Below are 10,699 nucleotides of genomic sequence, written 5' to 3'. Positions count from 1 at the left end.
TGTACTGCTTAATCCAACGCGATATGGTCGATGGTGCTTTGCCATACACATATGCCAAGTATGACTTAGACAAGCCCAACATGAAATGTCCATACAAGCAGTGTATCCTGGTGTCGGCGGACGCGTGGTTCTGGAGCACTATTCTTTCCAACATGACGAATTGCACACTGCAAGTGCTGTAATTCGATTGGACGTGAGTTGGAGCGTGTTTTGTACAATTTGCAGGAAATTTCGATTTTGGGCTGAATCTACAATATTTATAAGGAAATTTTTAACATCATCTTTGTATGCACGCAAGGTTGGCATAGACAGGAACAGCTTGGAGAAGAAACCATACAGTCATCAAGTTTCCACCGAATTCGTCGCACGCTGACCCGGCGGCGGCATGGCAGGTACGACTTGCAGATGCATGGACCGAGGCTTCAAGTGACGTCGCACTAGGACGCATCAGGAAGGAGTTGGAAGAATGCCAACGCGGCGTTGAATTGTCCGGTGTCTCGGCGTCGCTGCGCTCAGACGGCGTTTGGGATGCCCTCGTTGGTACCATCCGCGGGCCCGTGGGTACGCCGTATGAAGGCGGCCATTTTGTGCTGGAAATCAACATCCCAAAGACATATCCCTTTGAGCCGCCGAAGGTTCGATTTGAAACGAAGATTTGGCACCCCAACATTTCGTCGCAAACAGGAGCAATTTGTCTCGTATGTGCCCGAGTCCTTTGTTCCCAGTTGCTTGACACATGCACAGGACATCCTGAAAGATGCGTGGTCCCCTGCCCTAACGATCAAAACCACCCTCTTATCCATCCAAGCGCTGTTATCTGCTGCCGAACCCACAGACCCACAGGTTTTCAAACGATAGCGAGAAACACAGCGCCTTAACTTCACTTGCGTGTGTGTTAGGACGCGGAAGTGGCGCGCATGTACATTCACGACAAAGAACGTTTCAACAGCACGGCGGCTTTTTGGACGCAAACTTATGCCACGGAAAAGTCGGAGAACGACAGCGAAGCAGTCCAACGCCTCATGGACATGGGATTCCCCAAGGTACACCCTACCTTATTGCTCAATCCTTAACTTGATCATGGGAACTCTTGTGCATAGGATAAAGTGCACAAGGCGTTGGCAGAAGCCAAGGGCGACGAAAATGCCGCGGTCGAACGACTCCTGACAACTATGTAATGCCGTGTATATGAATACTTTCATCGTGCTCTTCCCATATTCAACCTTCGCACAATCGTTGCGGACAATAAGATCATCTCATCATGGGACGCATGCACCCTCACACATCTCATGTCGTTGGCTCATCGTACGAGTACGAGCCTGGTCGCTGCGATGCAAGAAGAGCATGCTTGCGTTCGCAACCGGTTGGGTTTCAACGAACCGCCTGCACATATCAACGTCTGACCTCCTTGGGGGCGCCCATCTTTGCGTAGCAGACTCCTGCAGCCGTCGCAGTGTCTGTCTTCTCCTGTCGCGTCCACGGCCACCTTTTTCCCCAGACATAGAAGATTCGCAAACGATCTTTTGACCAATCGCAATTAATTGAATGAGTGGCAGTCAACCCTATTCCTGTAATACTTTATATTTTCTTTGCGTGGAATGCTGCCGAAGGTGCGAACTGTCCATGACCATTGCTTGATAGTCGGTAACGAGGGACCTTCCCTTCGCTGTATCGGTGGCATGAGTGCAGTTCATGACTGCTGTAGACACTCGTACAAGTCGCTTTTGCAGGTGTCCACAACCACCGATGCTCCGAGATTCCAAGCACCGAGCCATGGTGACTTTTCTAGAAAGGCTTCAACTGCCGCATCTGGCATTTGGAATGAATGGACCGACAAACAAAAGTCACTTGGTGTTTGTATACCCCCACTTGCGTCCACGGATAAACCTGTCACATTTAATTGAGGGTAGGGCTGGCCATGGATTCAACATGGGGACGAGCGCAGTTTGCAATTTTCCCGTTCGTCAAAAACACCATGCTCTCGAAGCAAGTTCCAACGCAGATGGCGCGCACCATGTCCAAGCGATTCTTTGCCTCCGGCAAGGACATCCGCTTCGGTGTTGAAGGCCGTGCCCTCATGTTGAAGGGCGCTGATCAGCTCGCTGACGCCGTCCAGGTCACGTTGGGTCCCAAGGGTCGCAACGTCGTGATTGACCAAGCATACGGCGCCCCAAAGATCACCAAAGATGGTGTGACCGTGGCCAAGAACATTGAATTCCGTGACAAGTTTGAAAACATGGGGGCTCAATTGTTGCGCCAAGTCGCCAACAACACGAACGACGCCGCGGGTGACGGTACCACGTCCGCCACCGTGCTCACCCGCGCCATCTACAGTGAAGGTTGCAAGAGTGTCGCGGCCGGCATGAACCCTCAAGACTTGCGCCGCGGTATCCAATTGGCTGTCGACCATGTTGTGTCGGAATTGGCCAAGTTGTCGCAAGATATTGACGACAAGGAAAAGGTGGCTCAAGTTGCCACGATTTCTGCCAACAGCGAAAAGGAAATTGGCGACTTGATCTCGGACGCCATGGAACGTGTCGGCCGCGAAGGTGTGATCACTGTCCAAGATGGCAAGACGTTGTACAACGAATTGGAAGTCGTTGAAGGCATGAAGTTTGACCGTGGCTACATCTCTCCCTATTTCGTCACCAACAGCAAGAACCAAGCTTGCGAATTGGAAAACCCGTACATCCTCTTGGTCGAAAAGAAGGTGTCGTCGGCCCAAGGCATTGCCCCTATGTTGGAATTTGTGTACAAGGCGCAACGCCCGTTGCTCATTATCGCGGAAGATGTCGAGTCGGAAGCGTTGGCGGCTTTGATTCTCAACCGCATCCGTGCCGGCATCAAGGTGTGCGCCGTCAAGGCCCCTGGTTTCGGTGACAACCGCAAAGCTGGTTTGCAAGACATGGCCGTCTTGACCGGTGCCAAGGTCATTAGCGAAGACGTTGGCCTTCGCCTGGACAACGCGACCCCCGACATTCTCGGCACGGCCAAGAAGGTGACGATCACCAAGGACGATACTTTGATCTTGGACGGCGAAGGCGCCAAGGACGCAATTGCTGAACGTGTGGAATTGCTCAAGGACTCGATTGCGCAATCCACGTCTGACTACGAAAAGGAAAAGCTCCAGGAACGCCTGGCCAAGTTGGGCGGCGGTATTGCCGTCATCAAGGTTGGTGGTGCAAGCGAAGTCGAAGTGGGCGAGAAGAAGGACCGCGTCGTGGATGCGCTTAACGCCACCCGCGCCGCCGTTGAAGAAGGGATTGTGCCCGGCGGTGGTACCGCTTTGTTGTGGGCATCGCGCAACCTCAAGTCATTGTACGACGGCGTGGCCAACATGGACCAAAAGGTGGGCATCCAAATCATTGAACGTGCGTGCCGATCGACTGTGACCCAAATCGCCAAGAACGCCGGTGAAGAAGGCGCGGTGATTGTGGGCAAGTTGCTCGAACAGGATTCTCCCACGTTTGGTTTCAACGCGCAAACGGGCCAGTACGTCGACATGGTTGAAGCCGGGATTATCGACCCCACCAAGGTGGTGCGCACTGGCCTCGTGGACGCGTCGAGTGTGGCGTCGTTGATGATGACGGCAGAAGCTTTGATTGCCGACTTGCCGGAAGAAAACGCCCCTGCCGCTGGTGGCATGCCCGGCATGGGCGGTATGGGCGGCATGGGTGGCATGATGTAAATGCCTCGTGTGCGATTCAAAAATCCATTTAACAAATAGAATAGTTGTCTTCCCTCGTCCGACCTGTCGAGTCGTATGGCGACGATGTCGCACGGCTTGCAAAAACTCGAATGCACGACCCTGTTGAGCTCGTCCGCCGCGCCTACCCAGGCACAGTGTGTGCAATTCTTCGAATGTGATTACGACGCCCAACGTCAAGTGGGCAGGCGTGCGCAAGGTTCCTGCGTGCGCCCGAGAAGTCTGCGCTTCGTGCAGTTGATGGAGCTAGGACTGGGGTGGAGCATGACGCTCGAGGCGCTGAGCTGTGCGGTTTCCTGACCAAGTACGGTCGACAGTGCTAGGATCGGTCGCTGTTGTGCAGGTTGAGATGGCCTATGGTCGTGGATAGCATGTTGCCAAATCGTCCAACTGCACGGGGACGCTGGGCGATCGTGTGCCCTTCTCGTCGTGGGAAACCCATAGCCGTGATGGAATTTGTGCCAAGGCAGAGTCGTACTGCGGCATCACCTGCCCTCATTCGCACTATCGCTGCGGACAAGCGAATCTCGACCTAGCGCTTTGACATATCGTCATGGAAAACGCCTTGCTATACGCACAATGTCCGGGGCATCCAAGGACGACCGTAGCAGCTTTCACTTGCCAGGTTCCATGGGGCTGGCATGGCAGCGCAATTCCCATCGGATGGCATGATGTTGGAGGCGAAGTTGACCTCGCAGCATCCATTGTCCTTTAAAGAAGCAGGTCGCAAGCGTCCCATGCCCTTCCATCGAGTCAAAACTTCATGCATGATGTGGAAACTCCTGAACGGCCATCGCGACCACCGCTTGACATGGCGCCTGCAATCCGCAAGGCGCTAAGCACGAGAGGTATCGCTAAAGTGCGTGGATGTGCTCGAAAACGAGGTCCACCACCCTCGACATAGACACGTGCATGCAAAACAATAGCACGTTGGAGGCGCACGGGGCTGTGGGGGGGGAGGACTGCACAGGTAGGTGCGGCATCCTTCGTTGGACGAGGATGTTCGTGCCATCGAGCGTGGAGAGGGGACGGATGTGGAGTTGCGTCGACGCCGTTGGTGCTGCGGGCGACAGAAAGCAGCGACGCTGCCGACCTTGCGAGGGTCTGGTACAGTCCAGCAATGGTACGCCTTGATGCGAGGAGGGTCGCCCATGCTCCATAGAAATGGCGACGCCATAGAACATGCACGGGTCAACACACGCGTTGTAAATTCACATTATTGTTGGATTTGTCGGGTTTACTCGATACATGCAAGGGGAGGAGAGCACTACGCTTAGAAGCCTTGGAGACCCTTTTCCTTCTGGTGTTGGTTGATCTTGTTCTCCGACCAGTTGCGGATGCCCTTGCGGTGGCTGTTCCAGCCCTTGACGTTTTCTTCGCTGATCACAGGGTTGCCGCGGTTGGCCTTGTTGAAGTGCACTTCAGGCGACGCGGCAAGGTACCGGGCGCTGCTGAACGCGGTCAAGCAGAGGGCACCACCGATGACGGCAATGATCGGGTACGCCTAGTTCGATCGGGGAATCTCGTCAGATCGGGATGAATCAAGCATCGTTCCGACGTACGGCGGTGTCGCGGAGCCAAGCTTGGGCGAACGTCGTAGCTTTGCGGGAGGCCATCGTTGTCGTGTGTGTGTGTTGGAAGGGGGCAATCAGGAACTGACTGGTCGGGTTCACTCGGCGTCCTTTACCACCACCGAGACGTTTGAAACCCACTCATGCGTTTCAAGCGATTTCATTGGAGGCACCAAATCGGATACGGTTTTTCCACCAATCGAATTTCATTGAAACCGGAAGAGAGAGAGAGGTGTGTGTAACTCCCCCGCGATTGGACAACCAAACGGCGTGTGAAGTGGGCTACACGCCCTGGCAGGTCTCTCGACGAGGGTGAGCGTGTTGAACACACCCTTTCGCTTGTGGCTCGGAGCGGGCGCTCACCTTTTAGGCAAGGGGTGCAGCAGAACGCTCCATTGTGAAGCGCTCGTGTGGCATGGAGTTGGGTTGGGGGGTCAACCCTCTCCCGACAGGATGTTGATTCGACCTCGTCACTTTGTTGACGGACTCGGGGGTTCACCCGTTTTATACTGCCGACATAGCAGCAGTTATAACAAACTGTTCCACTGGATTCTGGTGGTACTTGGATAGAAAAAGCAACATGTTTTGCATAACAATTTTGTTGAATTTCGACGACATATTTGGATGGAGCTTTTCGGACGTTTATAAAACGTGTTATATCAATTGTAGCAAACGGACTTTGCCAAGCGTAACAAGTTGATAGAATCCACCAATCACCGCGTGTATTCGACACGCTTCGGTATCCGGACAAGACGCGACGAATCCTGCGATGGACAAGGACCTGGATGCGCTGCTCCTGACGAGTCTGGATGCGACGGCGCAATACAGTCGCGCGACACTAGAAGCATCCAACACCCTTCGTGCTGCGTTCTTCAAACTATCGGCAGCAAAACGCAGCGTGGCAACGGATGTTCTGTCGTCCTTCTCATTCAAGGAAACTTTCGACGCCACGACTGGGGTGACCGTCGCGGATGAAGCGTACCGCGTTCGCAAGGATTGGAACCAAGAACAAGATGCAATCTTGCAACATGAAAAACGTGCGGCGGAAACGACGTCGTCGCTCTCGACGGAAGCCGCCCTCCGACATCGAAAGCAAAAGCAGGCTCCTGCAACGTCACAAGTCGACTCGACTGTGGACGCAGTTGCAACAACGACAACTCAGTCAACTCTACCCACGCCCATCTTTTGGTTCGCGCCCATGCCGTCGCAAGACCTTCGCGCGGCCCAAGCTCAGTTCTCTCAAGGTCGGTCTTCCTTGCCCGTGTTTTACTCGAACCTCACTGCTTCATGTTCTAGTCCTCGAGCAGTACATTCAGACCGCTACGTTGGCACGACAGGTCACCGACGCCGTTCGCGCTGTCCGCCATACATCTCACAAGTAATTCCTCAATGCATCACCTCTATGTCTTGCTTTCCGTCGTCGCGGTGACGATGGCACTGAGCGCACCTTTACATATTTGTGTTTCAATCACACTTTACATATTGTTAAGCGGGGCTGTCGTAATGGTGCAACTGTGCTCGCTCCCGGGCGCGCCACGACTCGAGGTACGATGGCCGACAGTCCATCTCGTCATCGTCCGTGCAATCGTCCGGGCGATGCTGAATCTGCGCATTTTGAAAGTCGTCGAGCCAGTCGGCAATGCCCAAAATGCGCGACAGAAACCGATCGTGGTGGACGTGAATGAGCAGTAGCGACGCGGACGCAAACGACACGCGGCCGACTTGTGTCTTGTCCATGTAGTTGAACAGGATTTCCTTGGACATCATGTCCGAGGCGGGGCGGCCCGTCCACTCGGCCACAAACGCTTGGAGGACGTCGGGGCTATCGATGTAGTCATGCCCGTCTCGGTCGTACTTGTCAAACATGAGGCGGAGCTGGCGTAGGCAGTCAAACTGCTCGTTGTGCGCGGACCGCATGTGGCCCAGCGCTTCGAGGGCTTTGACCTTGCGGCTGTTTTCAATGCTGGACGGGACCTTGTTGACCTGGAGGACGAGGTATCGAATCGAGAACGCGGCGTGTTCGAGGAGGACAAACACGATGATTTGAGGCATCACCCACGACGTTTTCTTTTGTATCGCGCACTGGGCGGGGTTCATCGCTTGCGACGCATTCAACGCTGAGATCGGGACCATGGCCGCTGTCGCGAATTCAAAATTGCAACCGTGATCGAGAAACGCGGAAAAGTGGTAGACAGCAATCAACCCGACAACCACCGTGATCCCGATGATGTTGGCGTACGACAGCACGGTCGCCCACTCGCCGATGTTGACGTCGCGGCGGGGCATGGGCCGGCGATTCACAAACAGGAGCCGGAACGCATCGCCGCGGACTTCCAGGAGATTGTTGAAAAAGGCCGGGAACGGAAGCAGCGGCCACACGACTGTAAACATAACGACGTACGAAAACTGAATCGATGCATCGAGGTAGTCGAAGGTCGTGTCAAATGGCGTGAGCTTGGCATCTGCGACCACGTTGTACGCCGTGTACCCGTTCGAGTCGTCCGAGAACAGCATGAGCGGAATAAAGTACCTCGACGAGTGTGAGATGGCGTCGCTCAGCGCGCGTGCGCTCGAGTTCGAGTTGATTCTAGTCGCGCCGTGGTGGGTGTGGTCGAGGCGCAGCCGCCAGACGAACCACTTCCACACACGGAGGACGGACACGAGGCACGCGTTTCGAAAGTGCATCGGTTTGCCTTTGCATTTTCGAATCAAGTACGGCAAGATCGTTTCCATGAGCATGTTGAGGAACTGCGTGATCACGAGCGGCGTCACAAACAGCGTATCCATCGTTAGGACGGCTGGGTCCCAATTGACCGCCTTGAAGATGCTCTGGACAAAGTGCGGGACCGTTGAGCTGTTGTCGGGTGACTTGAGGTACTCGACCACGACCTCGCCAAACGGCAAGTACACGAATGCCAGAAACAAAAACCAAAAGAACCAGTTCATCCAGACAAAGAGGAACCGCCGATGGACCAGACGATTGTCAAACTCCGACTTGGACGCGTAGTTTTCCCACGACACAAACTTGGCCGACAGCCAGTTGAACAGCTCAAAGAACACGACGTCGATGAGGAGACCGAGGAGCGCACCCTGCACCAAGATGTACCACCACCGGTCACTGCCAAACGACGAGTCGGCCGACTGGAAGCACGTCGCCATCTGCCAGCACGTTGCGCCTTCCACATGCCGGCACTCGTCGCACGTGTACACTGTCTTCGCATACACGTACCACTGGATAAACGGAAGCGTGAAGATGCTCTGGAGGACAATGCTCAAGCCGAGGAAACCGAGCATGACGAGCTGCATGCCAGTCTTGTTGCGTCTCAGCGCGACCTTTTCCATTTTGTTGGTCAAGGGGTTGCGGCTCCACTTGTACTGAAACATGGGGTTCTCGTCGTTCGCGTCGAACGCCGTCTCTTTCTCGCCAATGTTCCACTTCTCGACAAGCAGCGCCGTTTCCCGCTCCCAGAAGACCAGGAACAGCGGCGCCCATACACACGCACCAAAGAACGAAATGACGGCCAGCCCTTGCGAGTACTGCTGCCACACGTACCCGCCCATGCTTCGAAACACGAGGTAGTACAGCACGCATGTGACCGTGAGCGGGAGCAAGAGCTTGCTGTAGATGTGCATGAACGCAAAGAGGAATGCAACGCGCTCGCCAAAGTGGAATCGAAGCTCCTCGATCGCCCACCGCTCGCGGTTGCCCGTCGTCGCTTTCGCCATGCTAAAGTCAAATGTTCGCTTCCGATACTCCTCGAAAAATTCTTCGTTGAACTTGCGGTCCTGCAACGGAAAGCAGTGCTCGATCACGTCCCAGTGCCCGAGCTCGTTCTGCATGTCCTGCACCCACTCTTCCGTGTCATAGTCCTTGAGCGCATTCGTGATGATGGTTTGCGTCAGCTGGAGCTCGAGTGCCGGCGAAAAAGTCAGGTTGGGCGCCATGTAGCTGTTCTCGCTCAGCCTCGCTGACGCCGATCCTTTCTTGATCGCCCACTCGTCCTTTTCGCGTTTGAATTCGTGCGCGAGAAGGTCCTTGTCCTTGTATGGATCGACCAAGATGCATATTTGGTTGGTTTCCGCGTATTGCCGCATGTGCGGCGTGAAAGCCCGGTCGGCATCGTTCACGATCGTATCGTTGTCGAGAAGGATGACGCCCAAACCGGCTTGGACGAGGCGCCGACACACCTTCTCGTGCATCATGCGAACTTGGTTGGCGACTTTTGTCGCGTTTGTGGCGTGGTTTCGGTTGGGGTACTTGACCTTGAGGTAATCCATCACTTGAAACGTGTTGCGAAGCACCAGAGCGAACGTGTACCGCTGATGCTCTTGAAGATACCGCGCGACAAACCGCTCCTTGTCCACGATGTCCATGGGGTGAACGTATTTAAACTTCTCGAGGACAGCCGAGTCGCGTGAGGGATCTTGGGGATGTGAGACACTGCTCGTGCGCATTTTAATTTCTTCTCGTTCGCGACGACGTAGAAGCGCGTGGAAGGTCGTCGCGAAGGGAGCGGCCATGGCAGCTGCGTTGGACGGCCGGTCGGAGTGGTGCGGCTGTTCGGACGGTACCCCTTTATGTTGCACAGATTTATATCGGTACGATTGCGTCCCGTGGTCACCGATATCAGTCACTAAATGCGCGCGACGAACGTCGTATCCAAAGGAATGCTGGCGCGGGACGACAAGACTAGGATGTGGTGGCATCGAGAGCGCCGTGTTCTGTAGCATCGGCGGCGGCGTGTGCAGCTCGTCGAATTCAATCACTTCGTCTTCGTCGTCGTCGTCGTCACCCACAATGACCATCCCACCTGTCGCTCCTGGAGACCGCAAATCATCTCCTGATCGCCGACGCTTCTTGAGGCTCGCAAAGGAGAGAGCGAACCCGGCGTCGCCAAATCCACCCCGCGGCATCGCAAGTGTTGTGGCAAGTTCCGTCGGTGTGCACGTGGGAGAAGTTACACTTCCCAATCGAACCACACGAAACTAGTACTACTTCTGTCAAATTCTTGCTGGACGTACAGTTTTATCCTTTTTGAGGGTTTTGACGTAATCGCTTTACCACAAATATATAGACCAAACCTCTATAAATCGATTTTGCAAAATGAATCACACATAAACGTATAGAAATATTAGTAGATGAAGTGCACAATTCTGATCGCCTCGACGCAATTTCGGCCAGAACGCGAAAATTGGCCAATTTTTCCTAAAATAGATCACTTCTGAACTTCATTTGTTACATGTTTGCGACGGACAGAATTGAAACTGGGACATGATGGACGTCTTTGACGACAGCGGCGCGGCCGACAGACGGGAGCCCACGGAATGTTAAGAGCATGAGAGGCATGGTGTGTTGAGAAAGAGCCAAGCCATGACCGAACAAGTTCGATCGAAGAGCATGACGCCTTTATGTGCCATTGTT

The 10,699-nt window shown here is 54.4% G+C and overlaps 5 protein-coding genes across 5 annotated transcripts; 3 read left to right on the top strand and 2 right to left on the bottom strand.

Annotated features, from left to right (window-relative positions):
* The first annotated feature begins 319 nt into the window (after positions 1-319).
* H310_00902 (hypothetical protein) lies at positions 320-1,306 on the top strand. Its single transcript, XM_008863858.1, has 5 exons — positions 320-392; positions 442-698; positions 745-843; positions 900-1,043; positions 1,101-1,306. Exons 1-5 carry the CDS (start codon positions 386-388, stop codon positions 1,176-1,178), a joined length of 585 nt encoding a protein of 194 aa, XP_008862080.1. The 5' UTR covers positions 320-385; the 3' UTR covers positions 1,179-1,306.
* A 589-nt stretch (positions 1,307-1,895) lies between these two features.
* On the top strand, positions 1,896-3,758 carry H310_00901 (chaperonin GroL). The gene has a single exon (XM_008863857.1). It carries the CDS (start codon positions 1,919-1,921, stop codon positions 3,686-3,688), a length of 1,770 nt encoding a protein of 589 aa, XP_008862079.1. The 5' UTR covers positions 1,896-1,918; the 3' UTR covers positions 3,689-3,758.
* A 1,135-nt stretch (positions 3,759-4,893) lies between these two features.
* Positions 4,894-5,426, bottom strand: H310_00900 (hypothetical protein). Its single transcript, XM_008863856.1, has 2 exons — positions 5,269-5,426; positions 4,894-5,210 (listed from the first exon to the last, which is right to left on the bottom strand). Exons 1-2 carry the CDS (start codon positions 5,320-5,322, stop codon positions 4,980-4,982), a joined length of 285 nt encoding a protein of 94 aa, XP_008862078.1. The 5' UTR covers positions 5,323-5,426; the 3' UTR covers positions 4,894-4,979.
* Positions 4,937-6,744, top strand: H310_00899 (hypothetical protein). The gene is made up of 2 exons (XM_008863855.1): positions 4,937-6,521; positions 6,574-6,744. The coding sequence occupies exons 1-2, from the start codon at positions 6,047-6,049 to the stop codon at positions 6,657-6,659; spliced, it is 561 nt and encodes a 186-aa protein (XP_008862077.1). The 5' UTR covers positions 4,937-6,046; the 3' UTR covers positions 6,660-6,744.
* On the bottom strand, positions 6,734-10,224 carry H310_00898 (hypothetical protein). Its single transcript, XM_008863854.1, has one exon. The coding sequence runs from the start codon at positions 10,189-10,191 to the stop codon at positions 6,763-6,765; it is 3,429 nt and encodes a 1,142-aa protein (XP_008862076.1). The 5' UTR covers positions 10,192-10,224; the 3' UTR covers positions 6,734-6,762.
* Positions 10,225-10,699: the final 475 nt, after the last annotated feature.

The sequence above is a fragment of the Aphanomyces invadans genome (genome assembly GCF_000520115.1).
Source record: "Aphanomyces invadans strain NJM9701 unplaced genomic scaffold supercont1.2, whole genome shotgun sequence".
Lineage (NCBI taxonomy): Eukaryota > Oomycota > Saprolegniomycetes > Saprolegniales > Verrucalvaceae > Aphanomyces > Aphanomyces invadans.
Note: the sequence above shows the minus strand (reverse complement) of the source record. Positions and strands in the feature narration are given on the sequence as shown.

Bases quoted from the DNA above. Each gene is read 5' to 3' on its own strand.
- H310_00898 (XM_008863854.1), bottom strand. From the start codon at position 10,191: ATGCCGCGGGGTGGATTTGGCGACGCCGGGTTCGCTCTCTCCTTTGCG.
- H310_00902 (XM_008863858.1), top strand. The intron at 844-899 runs GTTTTCAAACGA...CGTGTGTGTTAG, and splicing joins CCGAACCCACAGACCCACAG to GACGCGGAAGTGGCGCGCAT. The intron at 1,044-1,100 runs GTACACCCTACC...TCTTGTGCATAG, and splicing joins TGGACATGGGATTCCCCAAG to GATAAAGTGCACAAGGCGTT.
- H310_00901 (XM_008863857.1), top strand. From the start codon at position 1,919: ATGGATTCAACATGGGGACGAGCGCAGTTTGCAATTTTCCCGTTCGTC.
- H310_00899 (XM_008863855.1), top strand. From the start codon at position 6,047: ATGGACAAGGACCTGGATGCGCTGCTCCTGACGAGTCTGGATGCGACG. The intron at 6,522-6,573 runs GTCGGTCTTCCT...TTCATGTTCTAG, and splicing joins CCAAGCTCAGTTCTCTCAAG to TCCTCGAGCAGTACATTCAG.
- H310_00900 (XM_008863856.1), bottom strand. From the start codon at position 5,322: ATGGCCTCCCGCAAAGCTACGACGTTCGCCCAAGCTTGGCTCCGCGAC. The intron at 5,211-5,268 runs GTACGTCGGAAC...CGATCGAACTAG, and splicing joins CTTGGCTCCGCGACACCGCC to GCGTACCCGATCATTGCCGT.